At 37.8% G+C, this 26,853-nt stretch overlaps 1 protein-coding gene across 21 annotated transcripts in view; it reads right to left on the bottom strand.

Moving 5' to 3' along the window:
• Nucleotides 1-691: 691 nt before the first annotated feature.
• ATE1 (arginyltransferase 1) overlaps nucleotides 692-26,853 on the bottom strand; it is a 163,795-nt gene continuing 137,633 nt past the window's right edge. For 15 of the 21 annotated variants that reach the window (XM_070259243.1, XM_070259314.1, XM_023638201.2 and 12 more), the window contains one exon: nucleotides 692-4,967. In XM_070259243.1, coding sequence (XP_070115344.1) covers nucleotides 4,789-4,967 — 179 coding nt within the window. In that variant the 3' untranslated portion in view covers nucleotides 692-4,788. Of the gene's footprint in view, nucleotides 5,317-7,860; nucleotides 8,234-26,853 lie in introns of all 21 variants that reach the window. The other 6 variants (XR_011436097.1, XR_011436110.1, XR_011435634.1 and 3 more) reach the window with 2 other exon arrangements.

Below are 26,853 nucleotides of genomic sequence, written 5' to 3'. Positions count from 1 at the left end.
GCCAGCCCCAACCAAGATATTTTTAAAAGTCAAAAACAGCTCAATTAATAATAGTGGTATGGTTACCCACTCTTCCCAGGCACCCATTTTAAAGAAAGACCTTTGTTCTGTAAAGAATCAATGAATCAGAACCTTAAGAAGACAATTTCTAACTGGAAATTTTTGAGGTGTGCAAACTGTAAAAATAGTAGTGTAGTAGACTAGGAAGATGGGCATGGATGTTAGCTCAGGGCCAGTCTTCCTCAGCAAAAAGAGGAGGATTGGCAGCAGTTAGCTCAGGGCTAATCTTCCTCAAAAAAAAAAAAAAAAAAAAAAGGTAGTGTAGATCTCCCAGAAAGTATTTAGTTGAGGGACAATGAGAGCAGGGGCACCAAGTTTTAAAAGCTACACATTTTCTGAACCTTCAAGGAAGGAGAAAGTTCCTACTGTTTAGTGAAAGGCAGAGAAGTGAGAAAAAAAAGGAATAAGAACAATGTTACCAAGTCTTACAAAGAATTGATAAAAAACATTAATGCTGGTCAACAACTCCTGTTACCCATAAGGAGGGGCTAAAGGCTTAAGCTTCCTTTCTCAAAAGATAACAGACACAGTGGAATACTATGCAGCCATTATAACAATTCTATTTTCCGTCATTTTCATGTTCACAATATACTAGGATGTTGAAATATATTTTAAAAATTATGAAACAGTATACACAGCATTACATTTTTATTTAAAAATAAAACAAAACATATACATTCATATAAGTGGAAAAAAGTTTGAAAGGATATACACCAAAATGTGAATGGCAGAGATGGTAGTAGTGATCAGTGAGGGGATTAGAAGTGATTTTTATTTTCTTTCGTATCCTTTTCTCTGGTGAACACTGAACACTTCAAATAAGAAAAACAACAAAGCTATTTCCATTCTGGAAAAAAACATCAGTGGGAATCATAATTAATATTTAAATCACTTGGAAAATAGGATTCACCTACCATAAACCTATCAGGATTCTCTTTACTGTAAAAAAAGGCAAAATACTTGTAAATGTATTCCATAAATATGGTGTGGACTACTATGAATGATTAAAGCACACTTTATGAGATATTTCTGGAAATTTCTCTGTAAACTAAATTTCTAAGAGAAATTATATTCGAGTTTGCTACTTAAATCTCATTTTGAATCCCTTTGGGAAAAGGAATGTCTATTCCCTAATTTATCTTACAAAAGTCCAGACTTTTTCCTTAAAGTGAGATCTATTTTGCTTTTATTTATTCCAGAGAAAGGAATCCATTATGCTTTGATTGAGGTAACCAAATGATCTGGAATTCAATTATCGAAAATATTATGACTCGTATAACCAATGTTTTCTGCATATTCATTACAGGTAATGTATTCGAGAATTTAAAAGATAAAGTTATATGTCTTTTAACTACTGACCAGCAAGAGCCACTGCAGACAGAAGCAGCTTTATTTTCTCCATTCAAGCTTTATCAAATGGACTGTTCAAAAAGCATACACAAGAGCAAAAAACATCACGTGCAATCAAACTTGTTTTGCCTTAGTCACTGGTTTCCTTTTGGAAGAGAATACACATTTGAGTAACTTCTACTTCAAACATTTCCCAATTGTTTCCATTTCATTTCCTTCTTTCTTCAACATTAGCGATAATAGATACATTTTAGGTAACTGGTCATCATATTCTTTCTCATCTTTATTCATACTGAAACAATAGAAAACCTATACAATCAACCCATATACTGTTCAGAAAGCTGAAATGGCTCATTTACATAGTAGATTCTCCTACGGTAAGAAACTACACACAACTGATATTTTGGAAAATGGATAAAAAGTTGTTTGAAAGCAAACACAAACAGTAATAATTTCTTATCTAAATAATTTTAATCAAATGAATAATATATTCATCTGATAACAGCCTCTATCTTTTAGAATATAAAAAAAAGTGCTCCGATTGCGTTTTTTAAAAATAAGATAACGAAAATCTCACAGAACTGAAATAATTTAAATAAAGACAGTAGCATGGGGAATCTCTATTAAATTTTTGCTCCCAAGACAAGGAGCGAGGTGTGAATTTATCTGAAATCAGAAAGGGACTACAACACTAAGATAGTAAATGCAAAGCTTCCAGCCTTGAATAAGTATAAACGCTTTGAAAGGTCCTCAGGTGTCTTTCTTTAGAGGAAAGCCATTAACATAAAATCAGATTTCTTAACTAGGTTGCCCGTCAACTGACAAAGCCTGGTCACTTTTTTTGACTGTCCTTTCCTAGCCCACTATTGATATTCACTCAGCTAGGGCTCAAAAGAACAAATAATTGTCTTTTGAAAACACTTTGCTCACTGGGATCAATATACGACCTACTCACAAAAAAACAGCGCATGAATATAGCAACAGGAGAGGAGAATCTTCAGGCCCAACTCTCTCTGCAGCCCCACTGGAGCCAACCTAGAATGCCACCCTCAGGAAGAGTGCCATGGTTCCCACACAGGAGTGACGAATCATTGTCCTCTGAAGGAACCCTAAACTGAATTCTGCAGGAGGAAACCAGAATTGTGGTAAGACGTAAAATTAAAGTTTTCTCTCATTCAATACTCCGAAGTTGTGATCTTTATGGAGACCATTCTACGCTCATCACTAAGTAGGTGGAATGCAGCTGGTGACATCAACGTGGGCATTTAAAATGCCAAGCGTACCAAGTACCGACGTAGTCTACTACTCTGAGAATACTAACATCACCCTCAACACTTCTGAAATCGTATTTTGGAATTTCTTTCAAAATTCAGATATGTAAGTCCATAACTTACTGTTGAGGACACATGTAGAGTGTAATTCGATTTACATTAAAATTGTGTGTGTGTGTATATATAGATATATAACAATTCTTTCTCTGGTATGGTGGAATTTCAGATGATTTTTCTTATTTATACTTTTCTTAACATGCTAACTGCTTACAGTATCATTTCTGTAATAATAAACAAATTAAGCTATCTTCATTTTAGAAGGGGAAAAAAGAAAATGTTCCACCCATTCTGAAGGAAGTTGTAAATAAAAGTCGATCAAATGCTCTTGGGAAACTATCTTCAAGGACAAAATTCCAAAGGAATGTGAAATCCACACAATCAGAGAATATGGCTTTGCTCAGTACTCTATCCCCAGTGAGCAAGCACCTGCACACGCAGGTGTTATACACACACACACACACACTCTGAGTGAACAAATGCACAGTTTATTTGGACGTTCAATTTCTAGACATTTGATTTTTAAAATTATTGTTTTATGTATGATCCTTCCTTTCATTCTAGCTAGCTGAAATTATTCTATAATGTTTTATCTAAATTCAGAGCATTTAGGAGTAAAATTTAAAATCAGTAGTGGGATTCAGACTACAAGTTTTATACTATGGTTTTTAAAAAGATCAATCAACAGAAAAGAGAAAAACGGGCAAAACAAGGAATGAAACGGACTCAGTGGCCAGGCAGCTGGCAGAAGATGGAGATCAGCTGAGAACGAGCACAAGAAGATAACTCTCCTCCCTTCTCCCCGGTCTCCAGCACGACTCAAGCGTAACTGGGAACCGACCCATCTGGCTCTCTTCCTTCCTCCCAGCACAGTGCCTGCCACCTTGACAGTGGTGGACAAGGGACACTTGCTGAATGGGTGAAGGACCAAACAAGAGAGAGAGAGAAGGAAAGAAGGTGCTACCCTCTGCTTCAAATTACTAAGTGTAGCACCTCCTCTTCTTCCAAATCAAAGGGCAAGAAATGGATTGTCTCACCTCACGCCCTTGGAACAGAGGTCAAATGATGCCTACTTCATTAAATGTGATTTGTAACGTAGTTATAAAAGCAGTCAGATATTAACAAATTTTTAATCAATAACCAAAGACAAGTGTCCTGAGTTCTAAGGAATGAAAAATAAGTGCATGTTTACTTTTGATGGGGCTTAGGTCAAAGCAGGAGCCAAAATTTTTCTTAAAAAACTCAATTTCTTAAGATTTTTAGAAACTGGGCAAATAACATAATATATAACTAGGGTAATATGTTTTACATACAATAAAATATATAGTGTATATTTTATTGCCAATGCTGGGATACTTTTGAGAGTGAAAGGGAGTACTACTAATAATTATTCTAAGAAAAATAATCACGCCAAGACAATAGACATGAAAAGGACTGTCCTGGGTAAACAGACGTCCCATGTTAACATGACATCCTTTTTTTAATGTTCATGTTTCCTCTTTTGAGTTTTCTATTAAACTGCACAACACGACATTTGGCAGTGATTTAACACTGAACATGGAGTGACAGCAGAGCTTTGTTCTCTTGAGAAGACATTTCTAAGTGATGAAACGGACTTCCCACCTTCCTCCCCACACTTATGGTTTTTTGCATAAAGTGATGTTTTAAATAGATCTGAGGAAACAGTCTGTTTTAATTTCCCTAACAGAACAAAAAAGCACAACTGTGATTTAAATCACTTATGAGTCACATATTAATTTTACTTTCCAAAATATTAACAAGAGAAGTTTACCACATCTTGTTGATAAAACAAACTTCCAAAATGATAAACCCCAATTGTGAGGCTAGGTCATAACATTTTAAAAATCTTTAATCATGAGATTCTCACAAATACACTGCCACAAAATATTTTAGAAAAGCCATATAACAGTTAAAATAAAGAAGTCTCATTTGTGGATGGTTTTGGAATTTCCCCACAGTAATGAATCTGTGCCGGGACACACCTCCTCAGCACCGCGTGGGCGCTGGGCAGAGGGGCGCGGGAGCGGCCTCAGCTCCTGAACAGCAGCATGCGCTCGGAGCACGCCTGCCCCACCAAGCGGGCGTACTGCAGCACGGCCGCCTCCTCGCTGGGGTCTTTCTGCTGTTTCCTATAAACACCATAAGGCATGACGACTTTCTTGTAAAGCACCTGCAATCGGTCAGGCTCCTGACTGCGACCTTCATCCACTGCAATAACAAAAAGTACTGGTTAAAAAAGTCACATATCAATCTACTTTTCATTTCCTAATTTAAAAATATTTACTTTGAAATGTGAAAACTATGTATTAAGATGTCCTCTTTGAGCGATATGTTCAAACAAGCGTGTGCAGCATTAAGACTAACTTGAATATGTTAATAAATAACTAACAAAGGCCCTGCTGAAAGGTAATACATTCCCTCTATGAAGAGAGCTGAAACGTTGGGGAGAGGAAGAACGGTACATTTAAAAACTGGCCTTCAGGGGCTGGCCCCGTGGCCGAGTGGTTAAGTTCGCGCGCTCCGCTGCAGGCGGCCCAGTGTTTCGTTGGTTCGAATCCTGGGCGCGGACATGGCACTGCTCATCAGACCACGCTGAGGCAGCGTCCCACATGCCACAACTAGAAGGACCCACAACGAAGAATACCCAACTACGTACCGGGGGGCTTTGGGGAGAAAGAGGAAAAAATAAAATCTTTAAAAAAAAAAAACAACTGGCCTTCGACACCTTGATTACTTTCTCATACACGATAAAGTTTCTTCCTCTGATGTCAACTTACTGTGTGCCTCTCCCCAAGCCAACATCCCGTCCGAAGTCTTCATCTCTGCAACAAAGCTTTCTGCGGACTCGCCAGCTCAGGCTGACTTGAGCTGGGCAGGTGCGGACAACGGGCAGGGGGCAGGTCTGACAGCTTTCACAGAGGACAGGGCGGAGACAGCAAGTGGCTGCCTCTACCAGTTTTCCTCCTCTTCCACATAAAAGAACCCCTGGTTTTTAGCAGGACACACTGGTCACCCAGAGGAAAGCCTGTTTCCTAGCCTTCCTTGCAGCTTGGTGTGGCCTTGTGACCAAGTTTGGCCAACAGGATACAAGCAGACGTGTTTGTGGTGATTCCCAGGAATCTTTTAGAAGGACAGGGGGCCCACGCCCTTTGCCTCTTTCAGTCTTCAACCCTTCCTTCATTCTGCTGCCTGGAACACGGTCGCCGTGGCAAAAGCTCTAACCTCCATCTTGGAGACCGAGGCTAAGAGCTTTCCCTCAGTTCAGCAAAAACAAAAGCTGGAAGGAATCCGGGTACCTGAGGACTTTGTGGAACAAAACTGCCACACCAGCCCTGGACTGCCTATGTACAGAATTTCACATAAAACAGAAATAAACTATCTTCTTTATGCCAAATTATTTTAGGTTTCTATTATTGGCAGTTGCTGCTAATCCTAATATAGACAACAATGTTACAGTATCTACTAAAATGTACCTCTGTTTCATTGACTCAGCAAGGCCACTGCTACGAATCATGCAACAGCTGTGGTTCGCAACCCTGACTATGGATGGGAATCATCTTAGGAACTTCTTTTTTTTTTTAAGGAAGATCAGCCCTGAGCTAACTGCTGCCAATCCTCCTCTTTTTGCTGAGGAAGACTGGCCCTGAGCTAACATCCGTGCCCATCTTTCTCTACTTTATATGTGGGACACCTACCACAGCATGGCCTGCCAAGCGGTGCCATGTCCACACCTGAGATCTGAGCCGGTGAACGCCGGGCCGCTGAAGAGGAACACGCATGCTTAACCGCTGCACCACGGGGCTGGCCCCTGAGGAACTTCTAGAAAATACCAAAGTCTAGATCCCGTCCCCAGAGATCTTGATTTAAAAACTGGTCTGAATGGATCCTGAGCATCAGTATTTCCTTAAGCCTTTTAAAGTGGGTTGAGAACCACTGTCTTAGAAAAACACACACAGCAGTGTTCCCATATATGTACAAGGATGTTTACAGCACTACTCTCTGCATTACTGAAAAACCAGAAACAACCTACATGTCCATCAGTGGAGAACCCGTTACATATGCTAAGGTAAATGCATATAATAAAATGTTATACGGCTATTAAAAGGACAAAGGAAGACAGACCATGAGGATCAAGGCTGCACCAGGCAGAGGAGCCCAAGGTGTCCTTCCTTACATACTGATCTATATCATCCTCTGGGAGGTCCTGACCGGATTCGACCTGATTCGTACCCAAAATTATAGGACCACCCAATAACCAGACCCCACCTGCACTGATAGCATTTTAATAACTTTACATAATCTTTCCTTTGTCTTGTAAAGAAATAACTCACATATCTCTGCCTTATAAATTTAGCCCTGCCCTCAACCCATGCCTGCAGCTCTTCAGCGCCCACAGGTCCTGTCCCCATGCTACAGCTCTTGACTGCACATGGGTCCTGTCCCCATGCTACAGCTCTTGACTGCACATGGGTCCTGTCGCCATGCTACAGCTCTTGACTGCACATGGGTCCTGTCCCCATGCTACAGCTCTTGACTGCCCACGGGTCCTGTCCCCATGCTACAGCTCTTGACTGCACATGGGTCCTGTCGCCATGCTACAGCTCTTGACTGCACATGGGTCCTGTCGCCATGCTACAGCTCTTGACTGCACATGGGTCCTGTCGCCATGCCTGCAGCTCTTCTCTGCCCATGGGTCCTGTCCCCATGCTGTAGCTCTTCTCTGCCCCTGGGTCCTGTCTCCATGCTACTCCATGCTATTCTCTGAATAAAGGAGCACTACTACCAGACCTTGAGAGTCCAAGAAATCCTTCTTTCCACTCCTTGGCTCGCCGAGCCGGCATCCGAAGGTAGATTATTAAATGACAAAAAAGTAGGTACAGTATAAACAAATATTTTTTAAATTTTTTTTTAATGCTTTTTTGGTGAGGAAGATTGGTCCTGAGCTGTTGCCAATCTTCTTCCTTTTCTTCCTCCCCAAAGCCCCAGTACACAGTTGTACATTCTAGTTGTAGGTCATTCTAGTTCTTCCACGTGGGACATTACCTCAGCGTGGCTTAATGAGCAGTGCAGAGGTCCGCGCCCAGGATCTGAACCCCCCAACCCTGGGCTGCCGAAGCAGAGCACGCAAACTTAACCGCTCGGCCATTGGGGCCGGCCCCCCAAAATTGTTCTTTCTATTAAAAGCCTAGTGTATGCAAAGGAAGAAATCTGGACAAACACACTGACGTGTTACCAGTACTCGTCTCTGACTGCTCCCTTTGCTAGAACTGCCTCTGCTCCCCCAGAGAGCCGTGTGGCTCACCTTCTTGCTTCTCCGGATCACCGTAAATGCCAGCTCCTCAGAGGGCCTCCGTGGTCCTGTTTAAAGCAGTGTCCCCACTCTCCCTTGCTCTCCTTCATCTTCCTTCACAGCACTTACCATCATCTGACATACACATTTACTTACTGCTTGTTTCCATTTCCACTAGAAAGTGCTAAGAGAATGAAAATAAAATAAAAAATTTTATTTATGACTGTTCTGCCCACTACTATTTCCCCAGTGTCTAGTACAATGCCAGACACACAGTGGGTGCTCCAAAAATGTTTGTTGAATGAACAAATCCATCTCTGGGAGCAGTATGACAAGAAACTTTCACTGTGGGACACACACACAGACTCATCATTTTCGGGTTTTTCTATAATTAGCATAAGGCTTTTAGAATTTTTTTTTTTTTTTTAAGGCTTTTAGAATTTTTAAAAAGTTGTTTTTAAGGTTGATTTAGGCATTTTCTTTGCTAAATTTGCATCTTCTGAAAATGAAAAGTGGAAATGCCAGTTTCCTTTTCTACAAATGAAGAGAACTGTTTTAGACTTCTCAGGGCCCTCCAGCTATGAACTTCTTTCTTAAAGCCAACAACCAACTTTTCACAATAGAGTCGCTATACATTAAACATTCATTGGACGCCTACCTCACACTGTGCTTTGAATACTTAAGTTGGGTTACATACTTTATTATTTTGCAGTGGAAGCAAGAAATATTAAACATTTATTCTTCCTCAACTGACGTTGTTTTCTCTATGGGATATTCACTAATTAATCACGATAAATCATCTAAGATCAGTTTCAGAAGAGAGAGAAGTAACACTATTCTTCTAATTTCTAAAAGAGAAAGAGAGATCCCATTTTATGGACTCATAGGCTAGCTGATCTCAATCATAGTATGAGAAAGTGAGTTAGAGCATCCCAAAACGGACTACACTCTACGCCTGTTTACAAGTTTCTAACGGGGATGCCAGTTCATCATGTACTATTACCCAAAAAGAAGTCATCCACTGTCAGGAAGACCACATCCTTCCACTTAGATCCCAGATTGGGAAGGCACGGAGGGATGAGGAGAAAGGGAACACCAAGGACACCAGCCAGAGGGTTCTCACATCCACAGAAGTGAACGCCAGCGTAGTTTGAGATTTTCACTTTATCCAGGACATATTCAGAGGAGATCAGGTGAAGAAGGATAGAAACCGGCAGGAGAAGGGATCTCTTCAGCACTGCTGTTTTACCCCCAGGGCTGTTCCTGGGCCCTTCTGTCCTCAGCCCATTCCCCGCCTTCTGCTCTGCTCTACGCTGCAGGAGGCTAGAGCTAGGGGACACAGAAGCCAGGATGTTTCTCCCCAAACCTCTCCTCTCACTTCCTTGGCTCTGCTTTTTGGCAGCAGCTCCAGCTGCTCTTGAGTTGTCAAGGTTCCAGCTTCTGTTGGGAGCCCTGGCCCCTGGGCCCCTTCTCTGAGCCCAGGGGTGGCAGTGGCTTCCTGCTGTTGGTAATCTCTGGGTCACCTCTCTGCCTTGCCTGGCTCTCAGGAACACCACTGCCCATTTTCACCCATTTTCTGCATTAAATGTACTATGCTGTAAATATCTGGAGTGCTTCTGGTGTTCCTGGCTGGATGTATCAACTTCAAAATATTGTTGTTGTTTGCTTCTTACAAATCACTTTATCCAACTAGAGCAGAAAATCCATGTATGTAAAACCAATATTGACCATTTACTAGGTTACCTCATCCCTTACCAGGGCAAGTGATAAGCAAAGGAAAAGGCAGACATTTTAATGTATGCATGCTACCACACGGCAACTAGCTCCCATACCCGGCTATAAATGCCACCAGCAGGAGGCAGGTAGAGTCAGGTGTGTTTGGAGTCTAACACAAACAGAAAACTAGCAAAGAACAGTGAGAACAGCAGAGAAGAGAAGCAAGAACATTGGCAAAATTGCAAGAAACTTCTAAATCTAAAACACTGGATTTTTAAAATTGGAATTTTAAAGTAAGACTATATTTAACTATAGAGAATGATGTTTAACGGTTTAAACCTTTATCCTAAAATATTTCAGGACAGACACACTTTAAGATTCAAATGAATGGAACACCCCAGCAAATAAAAACATAAAACTTGATATGCTATCATCTTATTTTATCTAGAATGAAATTCCACCCTCTAATTTCTCTTTTCTAGTATGACCTATAAAAATAAAAACAGAAGATTAGGAAAAATCCATCATTATGTATAATTCACATCCACTATTTCAAAGTATATTCCTCCTAGAGAGTAGGAAATTTTGTATTCTTTCACTTGTCAAAATATAGACTTCATTTCTATATATTAAGATAACAGGAACAGTTTTAAAATTATACGCATATCAAATTTGGGGGAAATACTACAATGTGCAAGTTTCAAACACTGAATTCCAGACTGGCTTGTGATGCTGCTGCTGTCTATTGTTTAACATATATATCTAATGAAGTCTCATAAAGCTTGTAAATTAATTTACAGCATCTTTAGAGAGCCTAACAGCATAGAAATCACTCAGGCTCAACAATTATTTTTACTCCAAATACTTTTGAGGCCTTTGTTCTGGATCAAAGTAGTCAAATGCATAACACACTTATAAGGTAGAATCAACCAGCTATTCACTTTTTTTTTTTTTTTTGGTGAGGAAGATTGGCCCTGAGCTAACATCTGTGCCCATCTTCCTCTATTTTGTATGTGGGATGCTGCCACAGCACAGCTTGATGAGTGTGTAGGTCTGTGCCCAGGATCTGAACCTGAGAACCTGGGGCCTCCAAAGTGGAGTGCACGCACTTAACCACTATGGCACCAGGCCAGCCCCCAGCTATTCACTTTTTAACATCATACATAATTGTAAAAAAGTGGTAATAATAAATTTTAAAATCCTCTCCTTGTTTTCTTTAATGTTAATGTATCCAAGTCATCTGAAGATGGCAAATGCATTTGGTCTTAGTGTTCAAATACTCTGGAAGTTCACGGGGTTGCTATTACTGTTAGTGTTTAATATTTCAAATAATGTGGTACTAATTCTATCACCAACTCACCAGATTATGCTGAGACTTAACTGAAAATTTTTTTAATTTACTGAAATAAAAATTAGTTTTCTTAATTGCCCCAAATTCTTCAATTCTCCCATTATACATTTTGACTATAAAAAAGGCAGTGAAAAGTCATATAGATAAAAAGTTGCACCAAAACTTATTTTTCCCACTTAAACAAACTTAAATTGCAACTCTAGCTTAGAACATAAACTTAGAATTCTGCTTACCCAAAGATATTAATCTAAAGCTGCCAGGACTTTAGGAAAAGAGAACACAGACCAACAAGACATATACTAAGAGAAACAAAGGAAAGATACAATATAAATTTTTAAAAACTTGATCTTTCACTAACTTGAACTAACTCAAGAAATTTTCTGGGAATTAGTTGTCAATGAAATTACTGACCACTCAATAATAAGCACACTAATTTTTTATTTTATATCTTTTTTAGTCATAAAAGTAATGTTTGTTGTAAAAACTCAAATAATAAGAAATAAACAGTGAGTGATCTCAGCCCCCATATATAATCCTTCCTCCTACTAATCTCCTCGTCCCACCAAGCTTCCAAATTACCAGTGTTTAACAATTTCATAAGATTCATTTAAATATTTGAATGCAAAGTTTTGAATCACATCATAGCCATAGCTTAAATTAAGGTCAAACAATCAAATCAATCCCCATTTCAATGGGTATAGTGTATTAACGTCAGAAACCATTGATTAGCAGAGACAAAACACAGTTCTGCTTTCTAGGCTTAACAGTCTGCAGCTTTACAATCATTAGTGACATTCGCAATGTAGGCAGATTCTGATTCTTGGCACATGCTGTATTAGTTAGTATTAAAACCAATTTAAAACCTAAACAAAAATTCTACCAGATACTTAAAACACTGAAAATAACTATTATCATATTTACTAAAGTAAAAAAGGTATCTCAAATCCTCACAAAATCCTTTTTTAATCATCTTGTAGTGCTTGCCTGATAAAGGTCATCAGTGTTTGTAGACAAAAATCTATCTGACTCCACAAAGCAGAAAAGGGCTCTTCCTGAGAGGACCTTGTAGATATTAGCAAAATAAGCCATTCTGAGATTAAAGATGATTTGCCATCTCATTAAGGGAAACTGTCATTTTCTTGAGACGTCATGGAATGTGTGCCAACAACAGTCTTTTCCATCTTTCCTGTCTCTAACATATCCCAGTTTAACTTCATAATACAGAAACCAAAGGCAATTTGCTAACTCTTTTCTGAGATGAGCATTTGATCACTAGTGATACAAATATGCCGTCAACTCTATGATATTTTAATCTCCAAGAAAAAGTCTGGTGGGCAAAAACTGCTTGTTCCCCGCCCACCCCGCCCCCACTGTTTATTCACAGGAGATGAGCTGTGCGTTGTAGGTGCTTTCAAAGGAGCAGAATCTAGAGATCAAAGCTTTCCTTCTGCTTCTTATGGGGATTTAACTCATTCGTTATTCTTAAAGACACTTTACAACTTCTGGGCTTTCCAGAAAACGATGAAACAGTCTTTTTCTGAACTCCTTTAGTTACTGCTACAGCATTATTACATAAACATGAAAACAAGCTACATCCTTTACAGTTTCTCATGAAGACAGCTGTATAAATGGCAGACTTGGTAACGTTAATGAAGCTAAATAGAGTTGGGCAAAAGTGTGATGGAAAAGAAGAATCTGAAATTTGGAACAAATACATGATAGAACTCAACTCTGAAACTAAACAACTCTCAAAAGTTCAAAGTCAAATATGATTTAGACTATTCTAAAGTGACAGGAGTTATTAACAAATGTTTTAATCACTATGGGGGAGGGGGTGGGGTGGGGAAGGTGGGGAGAAATTGTGACAAGAAGCTTTTTAGTCTGGGATAGCAAAGGGCTAGGGAAGGGAAGGCATAGTAGTTATGACAGGAACAACTGAGCTCAACCAGCCAGTTATTCAACCCATTTTGTGTGAGGCTCAAAAACTGCTTTGGGAACCCATCAGGGAGAATTACACATTTTCATATTCTATAAGGAATATTGTTGAGAGTCATTTCACTCAATATTTTTCAGCAAAAATGAAAACTAAGAAAACAAATCTAAACTTAGTTTATTTGTAAAATACCATTTAGTACAGCTTTATTGAGATATAATTCTCATACCATACAATTCACGCATTGAAAGTGTACAAATCAATGGTTTTCAGCGTATTCACAGTGTTGTGCAACCATCACAACAACCAATTTTAGAGCATTTTCAGCATCCTAGAAAGAAGCCTTCACCTAGGAGCATTCACTCTCCATTTCCTCCCAACTTTCTTAGCCCTAAGCAGCATCAATCTACTTTCTATCTCTGTGGAATCACAAGATGTGTGATCTTTTGTGACTGAATTCCTTTCATTTAGCACAATGTTTTCAAGCTTCATCTATATTGTAGCAATGTATCAGCACTTCATTAATTTTTATTGCCAAATAATGTACTATTATAAGGACATAACACGCTTTATTTATCCATTCAGCAGTTGATGGACACATGGGTTATTTACACTTTTAAACTATTACAAACAATGTTATGAACACTCATGCATCGGTTTTTGTGTGTCTTCCTCTCTCTTGGATATATGCCCAGGAATGAAACTGCTGTGTCACATGATAAGTCTATGCAGAACCTACTGAAGAACTACCACGCTGTTTTGCAGAGTGGCTGCACCATCTTACATTCGTACGAGCAGGGTATCAAAGTCCCAATTTCTTCATCCTCATCAACACTTGTTATTAACTGACTTTTTGATTATAGCCATCCTAGTGGATGTGAAATGGTATCTATTGTGGTTTTGATTTTGCATTTCCCCAATGGCTAATGATGTTGAGTTTCTTCTCATGTGCTTATTGGCCATTCATATATCTTCTCTGACGAAATATCTATTCAAATAATTTGCCCATTTTTAAACTGGGTTATCTTTTACTGGATTTAAGAGTTCTTTATAAATTCTGGATACTAGATCCTTATCAGATAAGTAATCTGCAAATACATCCTTTTATTTTATGGATCATCTTTTTACTTGGTTGATAGTGTCTTTGGAAATATAAGAGTTTTTAATTTTGACGACGTCTACTTTATTTATTTTCTTTTGCTGCTTGTGCTTTAGGTATCATATCTAAGCAACCATTGCCTAATCCAAGGTCACAAAAACTTACTCCTAAGTTTTTCCTGAGTTTTATGGTTTTAGCTTTTACATTTGAGTCTAATCCATTTTGAGTTAACTTTCGTAGATGGCATGAAATAGAGAGTCAACTTCATTCTTTTTTATGTGGCTATCCAGTTGACCCAGGACCTTTGGTTGAAAAGACTATTCTTCCCCCACTGAATTGTCTCTCTATCATTTTTGAAAATCAATTGACCATAAATATGAGAGTTTATTTCTGGACTCTCAATTCTAGTCCATATGTATAGATACATACGTCTATCTATACGCCAGAAACACACAGTCTTAACTTTATTCTTTTTCAAAACTGTTTTGGTTTTTCTGGGTTCCTTCAATTTTCATGTGAAGTTTTGGATCGACTGTCAATTTCTGCAAAGAAGCCAGCCAGTTATTTTCATACAGATTGCATTTAATCTGTAGATCAATTTGAGGAGTACTGCCATCTTAACAATATTAACTCTTCCAATCCATGAACATGGAATTTTTTCCATTTATTTCCTTCCATAATTTCTTTCAACAATGCTTCATATTTTTCAGGATATAAGTTTTAAACTGCTCTTTTAAATTTATTCCTAACAATTCTATTCTTTTTGATGATATTATAAATGAAATTACTTAATTTTATTTTTAGATTGTTCATTACAAGTATATAGAAATAAAATCGATTTTTGTGTGTTGGTCTTTTATCCAGCAACCCTGCTAAACTTATTTATCAGTTCTGATGGTTTTCTAATATATTCTTTAGGATTTCTATATACAAGATCATGTCATCTGCAAATAAAGACAGTTTTACTTCTTCCTTTCCAATCAAGATTCCTTTTATTTCATTTTCTTGCCTAATTGCCCTGGTGAAAATATCATTTTTTTTTTTAGGAAGATTAGCCCCGAGTTAACATCTGCCACCAATCCTCCTCTTTTTGCTGAGGTAGATTGGCCTTGAGCTAATATCTGTGACCATCTTCCTCTACTTTCTCTGCGGGACACCTATCACAGTGTGGCTTCATAAGTAGTGTGTAGGTCCAAGCCTGGGATCCAAACTGGCAAACCCCAGGTTGCTGAAGCAGAGTGTGCGAACTTCACTGCTACGCCACTAGGCTGGACCTGAGAATAGCATTTTTTAAGGGAAAAAAAAAAAACTATGTAATCTTGTTAAACTCACAATGTGATGTTGACTTGAAATAACTCTTGGCTCGCAGAAATCATGTAATAAAAAACAAAACATAATTCATCTAGATGTTCCAACCAGAAAGAACTTCAGTTTAGTTCTGATATTATGGTCATTTGGTATCAAGGTCCTGTAAAAGGTCACCAGACGAAAGCTGAGTAATGCCAGACACTGTCAACTGCATGCAAAGATCACAACAGTTTTATCTCCTGCCTCAGCATACTGCTGGTAGGATTAGTAAACACTGGTTAGCTAAGTAAAATGCTAATAAAAACCCTCTTCTGATGATGAATAAGGGTGGATAGTCTCTCAAATTTCTACTCTAAGGGTATTTTGACCCTTAAATACTCTCTTAAATACTTCCTATTTCACCATCAATGTCTAACTTAATAAAGGCCACATTTAAAAATGGACAACAATATAATAAAAGACATATAAATTAAAACAACCAAAACACGCCATTACAGAATTTCTCAAAGATAAAGGGGAAGTTGGTTTGCACATCTGCTGTTGTGTGCTGGGGCTGGGGCCAAAGAGGCAGTCTGCAAGTTCAAGGGTGGCAGGCCCGGCCATATCTGGCCTGTGTGGTCAAGAGATTAGTTATATACAAGGGACTTGATCATATAAATAAATATGTTGAAAAAAAATGGGAGCTCAGAGTTCTCTGTCAAAGAAGGGATAGAAAGGAGAAGACTAGAATAAATTCTGCTGTGTTGGATTACAATTGGAGGTACTGGTGAAACTCATGGCTTTTATATATTGCATAGACATATAGATAAAAAAGTGTGTTTGTTTGTGTATATACACATGTATTTCCTAGATCTGTCTACTGAGAGGGCTTGGAAGCAATGAAACTCTAGTAGCAATGAGCATACTTACTGCCCAGATCTTGTTTTCTAAATATTACTCTTCATGAAAAGGAACTAGAGCTCCCTGGAGAAGTGCCTAAATGCAGAGCTGGGTCAAAGAAGGCACAAGATGAGCCGACTATTTTGTGTCAGAAAGTAAGTAAATGCTCAAAGAATGATGAGAATATGTTGAAAGAACACAGGAGTCACCTTGAAAAGGTTTCCACTGGCCAAATCTGAGACAACTTGAGAATTCAAAATAAATAATGAGAGTAATGAATTATAATACATTGGCTAAAATAGGATTCTATGGATCCACACTGATATAAACAAACAGGGAGAAGGGACTGCTCTTTCTTACAGGAGAAGGCCAACTAATAAAAGTAGAAGGAATGATGGAATTGGAAAATTGTCACTTGGCAGCCATCTGAGTAATATATGATTCCAAACAAGAATCATCAATGGACATAAAAACTAGTAGACGTAAGTTTGAAAAAAATAGGATATTTACATAGTCTCAAGTACCTCCCTACAAAATATTTATTAATTACTTATTAACAGATACAAAATACTTAGTAACTTTATAGTGGAGACACTTGGCAAATATCACTTTACCAAGTGATACAAATCAGTGAGACGAACTCACAGTGCGTCTCCTCAGATGATGCAATAAGAACACAGCATCACTTCTATGGTATTCTTGTGAAAACCACACAACGTGAATCTAATTACCAAGAAACATCTGATGAATACAGATTAAGGCATATTCTGCCAAGTAACTGGACTATATTCTTCAAAAATGTCAAGGAAATAAAAGACAAGGGTATATGAAGGAACAGTTCCAGATAAAAGGAGACTAACGAGATACGACAGTAAATGCACGGCACCATCCGGACTTGAACTCTGAATCAGAAAGGAAAGAAGGAGAGAGGAAAGCAGGTGTGTGTGCGTTTCTGCTTTATAAAGGACATTCCTGGGAAAACCTGACACCTGAAGAGTCTGTGGTTAGACCGGAATAACATATCAAGGCTACTCTCCAGGTTTTGAAGGCTGTGCTCTGGTTATATAGGAAAATGTCCTTGTTTTCAGGCAGCACACTGAAATATTTAAGGATAATGATGCAATGTATCTGCGACTTATTCTCAAGTGGTTCAGAAAAAAAATACAGAGTAAAAGGGAGGAAATGATAAGGCAAATGTGGTAACACGTTAACAACTGGGGGAGCTGGGTGAAGGGTATGCAGTTCTTTGTATTATTCTTAAAATTGTTCTGTAAATTTGAAATTACTTCAAAATAAAAAATTAATGAATACTAATGGTAAACTATGTTCTTCAGCCTCCCATCAGGTTCCCTCATATCTGTGTGTTTCTGGAACCCAAGCATTACACCTGTACTTCTTTCACTGTTAAACTTTGTTCTGACAGATTCCCACCACTCCAGCCTATTGAGATAATTTCATATTGTTTAGCTTCTTCTCACATGTTAGAGATCCTTACACGTTAAAGTATCTGAAAATTTAGCTATCACGATAAGAATAAAAACCGTAAGCAGAGTCCCGAAAAAAGAGCAAGGGTAGTACTATATTTAATCTAAGTCAATACATGGATAGCTGATAATTTTTTTATTATCAAATATATTGAATCAGTTTATTTTAGGATCCACGATATTCAGTTGGTTTGACAAATTATTATTTTTTTAAATCAATAGCTTTAAATTCCACCATATTCTACAGCTCACGAAAGTTATTACCATGAGGGTAATAGGTAATCTCATTGGTAACCTCACTGATAACCTCATTGATAGGTAACTCATCAGGTGACAAAGGCAAATTCCCATTTACAATGAAAGCTAGCTACAATCCTCACTTCCAAAGAGCGAATCTGGCATTGGGTTGACTTTGATGCCTTCCAAGACAATTAAACGAGAGACTTCCAAGGGTACCTTCAAGCAGCAAAACCTTCGAGAATTTCCTGGGGCATAAAATCAAATTAGAAACTACAGTATCCACCTCAGAGGCAAATACAAATTCACTTTTCTTTGCCAAAGGCGTCAATCCAGAAGTCTGTCCTCTTTCCCATTCTTGGGCTCAGTCCAATTTGTATATAATCTCTGTAGATCACAATACTCCTGTGATCAATTTTTCTCTCTACTAGTTCCATTCCACTAACTTTTACAAAAGCTTAGGCTCTGCCATCTGCACAAACAAACAAAACTCTCTGGGACCCCTACTTACCCTCCAGTTACCTTATTCTACTTTTCTTTCCTTCTTTAAAAAGTATTTATTGAATGGCCATTTCCTCATCTCCCACCCACACCACAATCTATTTCAATGTGTATTTCAGCTCAGTCCCCTTCACTCGATTCACTAAGGTCAAAGGGTCTCCTTGTTCTTGAGTATAATGAACACATTTCAGTCTTCATCACCCTTAGCAAAGTATGAACTCAGAGGACGACTTCTCCTCCCTGAAATCCACGCTGCCTTAGGCTTTCCTGACCCCACCTATCTTGCTTCTTCTCTTGCTGCTCTGGTAATCCTTTACGTGTTCCTGAAATGTTGCGAGTTACACAGTATTCTGTTCTAGGTCGTCCTCTCTTCTTGCTCTACTTTCTCCCTAGGAAATATCATTCATGTCCGTGAATTCAATTACCATCTTTAAGTCTGAACTCCAAACCCTCAGGTCCAGCCTCAATCTTTCTTCTGAGCCTCAGGAGACTTGATAATATTATGTACAACAGAGGGTAGACAGCTGTAGTACACAATGTGCCTTTTGGAGAGCAAATTCACATTATCTTGGTCAGAACAATCCTTCTTTTAGGAATCTATCCTACAGAAATATTAGTATGTGTGCAAAAAGATGTATATTTAAATGTACATTGTAGTATTATTTGTAATAGCAAAAAATGTAAAACTTAAATATCCATCGGTTGGGGGAAGTTATTACCAATAATATCAAAGTATGCAACCACTAAAAAAGAACAGGTAAACATAGTTATACCATATGATCTAGTCATTGTGCTTCTTGGTATTTACCCGAAGGAGGCTGAAAACTTATTTCCACACAAAAACCTGTAAACGAATGTTTATAGCAGCTTTATTTATAATTGCTAAAATGTGGAAGCAACCAAGATGTCCTTTGACAGGTGAATGAATAAACTGTGGTACATTCAACTATTATTCACTGATGAAAGAAATGATTTATCAAGCCAGGAAAAGACACGGAGGAACCTTAAATGCATATTACTAAGTGAAAGGAGCCAATTTGAAAAGGCGTACAGACTTCATGATTCGAATATACGACTTTCTGGAAAAGGCAAAACTATGGAGATAGTAAAAAGATCAGTGGTTGCCAGAAATGCAGGGGGAGAGGGTAAGGTATGAACAGGTGCAGCACAGGGCATTTTTAGGGCAATGAAACCATTCTGTACGATCCTATAATGGTAATAGATGTCATCATACATTTGTCAAAACTCATAGAATGTACAACACAAAGAGTGGATCCTAATGTAAACTATGGAGTTTAGTTAATGATAATGGATCAATATTGGCTTATCAATTGTAACAAATATATCACACAAATGCACAATGTTACTAACGAGAAACTGGGGGTGGAGGGCTGGAGAGAATACAAGAACTCTCTGTACTGTCCGCATAATTTTCCTATAGACCTAAAACTGCTGAAAAAATAAAGTCTATTAATAAAAAAAGAAGAATGGGATAATGTAATGTATTAACAATAAGGGAAATTGGGTGTGGGGTATACAAGAATGCTCTACAATATCTTTGTAATTTTTCTGTAAATCTACAACTATTCTAAAATATAGTTTATTTAAAAAAAAGAATGAGGATGTTCTTTATATAATAATAAAGATTTTCAGGATACCCTAACTTTAATGTAAACACAAGCCACAGAATATTTTTAGAATGACCTAATTTATACAAATAAATTCTATGTTACATGATATAATTAAAAATTAAAATGTCCGCAGGCCCCAGACTACCATGTAATTTTATTTGTATTTGATAAAGTGAATCTGCAGAGACTGAAAAACTAAAAGATGAGGGAGGGAGATACTGACGGTCCCTTAAAAAACCAATTTAAGGGGCTAGGCTGGTGGCATAGTGGTTAAGTGTGTGCACTCCACGGTTCACGAGTTCAGATCCCCAGCATAGACCTACACACCACTCATCAAACCACGCTGTGGCGGCATCCCATATACAAAATAAAGGAAGAATGGCACAGATGATAGCTTATGGCCAATCTTCCTCAAGCAAAAACAAGAAGACTGGCAAGAGATATTAGCTCAGGGCCAATCTTCCTCACCAAATAAACAAACAAACAATTTAAGAACATCAAAAACTCGGGAGTAAGGGGCTATCATGTTGGTATCACCTATCATCATTGTGCTTTGTTATTGTCACAGATTTAGTCTTTTAAAATTTGGTTTGCTTTTCTGGATTTTTAAAACTGGTTGCTCTAATCTCTCTGAAAGTTAATATAGTAGTAATATTAGAGTGACATAAATAAGTTTTTTATAAAACTTGGACCAGATTTTATCAAATTTGATTTGTACTAGGCAGTAAATTAACTTTAGAGTTTAGTTTACTAAAGTTTAGTAACTTTAACACAATCACTCATTTACCACATATTAACCACCTGTAACACGTTCAATATTCTTCATGGTATTGTCAGAATGTACAGCTAAAACAAGAGTTTACACACTCCTAACTAGCAAAAAATAGTTCTTTGGGCATTTTTTTAAATTAAGAAAAGACAAGACAGGAAGGCTTCTACCTCGAGGAAGATGAGTCAGACCTTCCTACTTTCCCCTACTCTCCCACTAAGTCCAACAGAAAATCCTGGGTATCAGATATAAAACAAACCTAAGACGATGCTGAGAGGGGAGAGAAGGCGGCAGCCCACCAGGGACTCTGAGGCCTGAGGAGGACACGGTGGTGAGCTCCTTGGGTTTTCTCTTGGCCTCATGGATTCCAGATGGAATACTGGAGAACCGGCAACCTTAAAAAGCCAACACACACGGGACCAAAACCAAGTACCAAGAAAAGCCTTCTCCCTCTAACCAAAGGACCAGGAAAGGGACAGCCTAGTAAGAAAGAAAACTTTTAGACTATAACCTCAAAAAGCACAAACTGCCACAACTTAATTTGGAACAGATAAGGTTAAATAGCCCTATAATTAGTGAATAAACTGAATTGACAATTAATTTCCGAAACAGAAATCTCCAGGCTCAGATGGTTTCACTGGAGAATTCTACCAAACATTTAAAGAAGAATTAACACCAATTCTACAAGATACAAACTAGTATCCTTTATGAATATGGATACAAAAATTCTTTCCAAAACATTAGCAAACAGAATTTAACAGATGAGTTTCTGCCAGGGAGGGAAGGCTAATTCAGTATTTGAAAACCAATCAATGTAATCTACTACACTATTAACAGTTTAGAGGTGAAAAATCACATTATCACACCAATTGATGCAGAAAATGCACCTGACAAATTCAACAACCATGCATGATAAAAACTCTCAGAAAACTAGGAATGGGGGGAACTTCCTCAACTGAGTAAAGAATGAATGCTATCCCCCCTAAGATTAGAAATGAGGCAAGGATGCCTGCTCTTACAGTTTTCATTCAAAATAGTGCTGGAAGTTCTAGCCAATGCAACAAGGCAGGAAAAGGAACTAAGGCATACAGATTGGAAAAGAAGAAATAAAACTGTTGTTATTTGCTTATGACATAACAGTCTAAGTAGAAAAGTCTCAAGGACTCTACAAAACAAGAACTATAAGTGAGTTCAGCAAAGTCACAGGATACAAGATCAACATACAAAAATCAACTGCATTGCAAATCACTATCTGATGAGGCATTAATATCCAGAGAACTCCTAAAACTCAACAACAAAAAACCCAAATAACTTGATTTAGAAACAGGCAAAAGACCTGAATAGACATTTCTCCAAAAAAGATATACAACTAGCCAATAAGCACACAAAAAGATGCTCAATATCACTAATCATTTGGGAAAGGCAAATTGAAACCACAATGAGAAGGGGAACTCACAAAGGAAATACAGTAAAATATCTAGGATATTTTTATTGGGGCACGTCTTTGCAGTTTAGTTATTTTACCATAAAAATCCCTAATAATCTCTGAGATTAGCAAAGGTATTATTTCAGGATTTTACTGATTTTCATAAGCAAAAGCAAAACTCTAGTATCTTATGCAAAATTTAAAATATTTTCGGGTTTTATTATGTATATGTTCTTTAAAACTACCTGTCTGCTTTTGAACATGAAGATCAATTACTTCTTTGTGCTTAAAATTCAAACAATGCTATAACCAAATACTTTGATCAATAAAGCCAAATTTTAATAAGTCTGATCTGACTTAATTAAACAATAACTCATTGTGATTTATTTTTAATAATTTATTATTCAAGATGAGTGGGGGATTTATAAGATTCCTCCTTAACTGAAAAAAAAAAAAACAAACCCAATCTTATCAGGACCTTTCATTATTCACTCTAAGAGCAATTTCAAAATGACGCTTTGCACATTCACTGTATTAAAGTATCTTAAATGAATGAATGAATGTCTAAAACTTCTTATACACATAAGCCTTAAAGCAAACCTGGCTATCTACAAGAATGGCACTTAACCAGTTTAAGCTTGCAAAAGATTTTAAATAAAGGAACATTTAACACAAGCAAATGAAATCAAGGCTGTCAGAAAAAAAACCCCAAAACCCAGCCAAAACAAAACCTCAAATTAGATCCCTGAAAAACTTTCACAAAAGGCTGCGACAAGTGAAGGCAAAGTTAGACACAGCCATCTCTCTCCACTTTAAAGAGTGATTTTCTGAACATCAAAATACTGACAGTCTGCTGTGTTAAGCTATAAACCATACCCCATGCAAACATGGGTACTACTTACCTAAGAAGAAAGGTTAGAGGGAGCTCCTCGTCTAGCCCCAGATTCACCAGCCATAATCCATCTTATTCTAGGATCCTAAAGCTTTTCGTACTCAGACATGAAACATACTTTAGGTTTTATTTTTAATCCCAAACAGCAGGAGTGCAAAGGCCAGTGAAGAGACTCAAGGACAACAGTCAAAGTTTCCAAGATCTTTTATGCAGACAAATTAGAGAATACGTAACTCTTACGTCCTTTTTAAAAAAACGCAGATTTTACATTTCCATTAATTTCTACCTGTTCTCACAATTTAGGGACTAAAATGGAATGAACAATAAGCTCAATATTTGAGAAGAATTAGCAACAAGGGAAATGTAAACATCATTATTCATTTTACATATCAGTCAACGTTGCTTGGAAAAACACAGCTTAAAATTTCATCAATTTTGTTCCTGTAAGCCATCTCACTGTCAACTTAGTTTCTTCTCTTTTATCACAACCACTTAGAAATAGTGCTTTTCTGTCCAGCTTTAAGGTATGCTTGACAAATAAATATTAAAATTGTATAATTTTAGGGTGTATGACATGACATTTTGATATACATATACATTGTGAAATGATTATCAGAATCAAGTTGATGAACACATCCATCAAAAATAGTGCTTTTTAATGCAGAAAAACCCGCTATTTATAGGAACAACATTCTGGTTGCTCTCTATCATTTTATATGTGGACAACATTCTCAGCCTGACAGTAAACGCCTGATTGTGGGAAGTGATACTTCTTATCTTATCTTTGTATCTCTCTCCCAGTGCCCAGACACCACATGCCTTAGACATTGGGAATATATAAGGGGCAGTGCCAAGTAGGCATCCAGCAATTGCTTGTTGCTTGTGGTGCTGATCTTAATCTTACACTCTTCGGAGACAAGCAACAGAAGACAAATCTTCAGAGCAACTATCAGGGGTTTATCAACTGTCTTGTTAATTAGTACCACATGTTTATTACTCAATGTCTGAATTCTCAAATTAAATCATTCTTGGATTATTTTCCTTCGTTTCTGAATGTGTTATAAATGTTAAAATTAATTAGGTCACAATAGCTTTAAACTGTGCTCTGTGTTGAGCCATTTTTAGAAGAAGAACGGTATCTGAAAATCTTCATAAAACTCCCGTTAATTAACCACAATAAAATGTAAGAAAATGATGCTAATGCAAACAACCCATCAAAAATGCCCTAGGCTTATTTGGAATGAAAGGCTCTGTCTCAAGCCTCTCTTCCTGGACTAGTCTACATCTGCTTCTCCAGAGAGGCTGAGAATTCCAGAAACAAAGACACTGCATGCAGAATACCCACGCTCCAGATCTTTCAGTAACTGGTAAATCTCAACTAACGATTTGTATGAAGAGAAGAATTTGGGTCCAAACCCGACAATGAGTCACAGCCAAAGTTCCCGCTTGAGCAGAACTTACAGATACTTCTGAGATGGCCATAAGCTGCGAAATGCTTTGCTGCTGCTCAAAAGCCCTGCTTTTACTGGCGCCCAATCCAGCGCACATAATCACCTGAGGGTTTTGATTCCATGATCTTTGGATGCTAGACTGAAACCTGCAACCCACTCTACAAAGCAAACTCGGTTCCCCAATGTGATAAACAAACAGTGCTAAACCGGATAAGCTTTGCCTGTTTCTTATGGTATATTATTCTCTTGCTCTGAGGAAGAAATGTTTTTTCTTAACCCCTTACAGCTACTGAGATTTTGGTGTTTTTGCTTTAATTTTTATTTGACCCTCCCAACCCTTTTTTGTGCCACCAGTTCAGTGGAATGTTCCATGTACTTCCAGAATTTCTGCTGTGCTTTCATTAGTTTACATTTGCTTACAGTGGAATCCATTTTTCACCTGCTGACTCGAATCTTTCCAAATGACCTAATGCTATTGGTTTTCATTTTCACTTCATTACAGTGGACTGAAAATGTCTACTTTGTAGCAAAATGTTTTAACAATGAAAATGCGTGGGGGATATAATAAGAACATTAACCCCCTTTTTTGTCATTAAATTAGCAAGCTAACCAGCAACCAAGTTAGTTAAGGCAAAATTTTATCATCGATACACAGAACTTTTGGACAACAGCAGCAAAGAAGAGACTCCGTTTTGTTCCGGCCACTCCTGGGACGCTCCCCTGTGTCCCCCTCAGCTCTGACAGATTCTGACACAGAACCCACGTCCTCATCTTCACATTGCTCATCTACACGATTTATTCACAAGACTCTAAAAGTTGAGACTTTGTAAAGTAAATTCCAGTTTTTTAAAGCTGAACTCTTTCTATGTCCCAAGTACTTCTTCTAAGTCTCGAGCCTGTTATACAACTCTTCAGGGCAACAACACAAAAGTGCAGAATCAGAGGCCTTTTACAGAGCGGTGTTGCTCAGTCCTTTTAATAGAAACATGTTTCTGTTACATATTTTTAAAAAATCTCAACTATTCCTTTAATGTATTCTAAAAAACAGAATGAACTAAGTATTGTGATTAAAAACAAAGCAGCATCACAAAGCACTGTTTTTTAAATCTATGAACACTCCATTCTCCTTGAAAATCACAATGTGTTTTCAAAAATACTTTCAAAAGTATGTAGTTATGAAAGAAATGGCTGCAGTTTGTAGTTAGCCAGGACTACACTCCCAAAGTAAACTCTAGCGCCACTTGCAAATTCAAAAGTGCAAATAAACTAGAATGGTCCCTTCCAGTTTTTCTTGCCTTCTTGAATGCGGATTGAGTGCTTTAAGAAAACACATTCAAAAATCCTTATTTTTTTTTCAGTAATTTTTTTTTTTGCTGGGGAAGATTCACCGAGCTAACATCTGTTGCCAATCTTCCTCTCTCCTTCCTCTTTTTTTTCCCCCTCCCTAAAGCCCCAGTACATAGTTGTATATTATAGTTGTAAGTTCTTCTGGTTCTATGTGAGCCGCCATCACAGCATGACAACTGACAGACGAGTAGTGTGGTTCTGTGCCTGGTGACTGAACCTAGGCTGTCAAAGCAGAGCGCATTGAACTTTAACCACTAGACCATCAGGGCTGGCTCCAAAAATTCCCATTTTTAAAATGACAACAAACATGGTGACTGACTAGCTATTCTGCAAAAGGGCTTTTGTTTTATCAAAGGATTCACAATAAGAGATTTAACAATAGGGTGTTTTTTAAAAGGTACATTAAAAATATAGTTCAATTTATAATCACTGGACTCCATGGGACTTTTCTAAAAACATTATTTTAAAGGACAAGGATTATGCAAATTTAGTAAACTAGTTCAAATATACTTATTTACATTTAGTCAGTGTATCACAGTATCTAATCCCCTCCCTCCTCAAACCCTATAATTTCATTAACCTGAAAATTTTTTTTTGGTTTAATTCAGAGGTTTGAGGAATTACCTGGCATTACTTTAAAATGAAGATCAAAGCTCCCATAAGAACAATAATTAGCTGAGGATTGATAAGGTCTGCCCACACGAGAAGGTTCAAACAGCACGAGCATTATCACAGAGCTCTACCGAGCACCTTCATTACCTTCTCTCACAAGCAACTGCC

This window comes from Equus caballus, chromosome 1 (genome assembly GCF_041296265.1).
Source record: "Equus caballus isolate H_3958 breed thoroughbred chromosome 1, TB-T2T, whole genome shotgun sequence".
Classification (NCBI taxonomy): domain Eukaryota; kingdom Metazoa; phylum Chordata; class Mammalia; order Perissodactyla; family Equidae; genus Equus; species Equus caballus.
The sequence above is the reverse complement of the archived record's forward strand: the minus strand, read 5'-3'. Positions and strand labels throughout refer to the sequence as shown.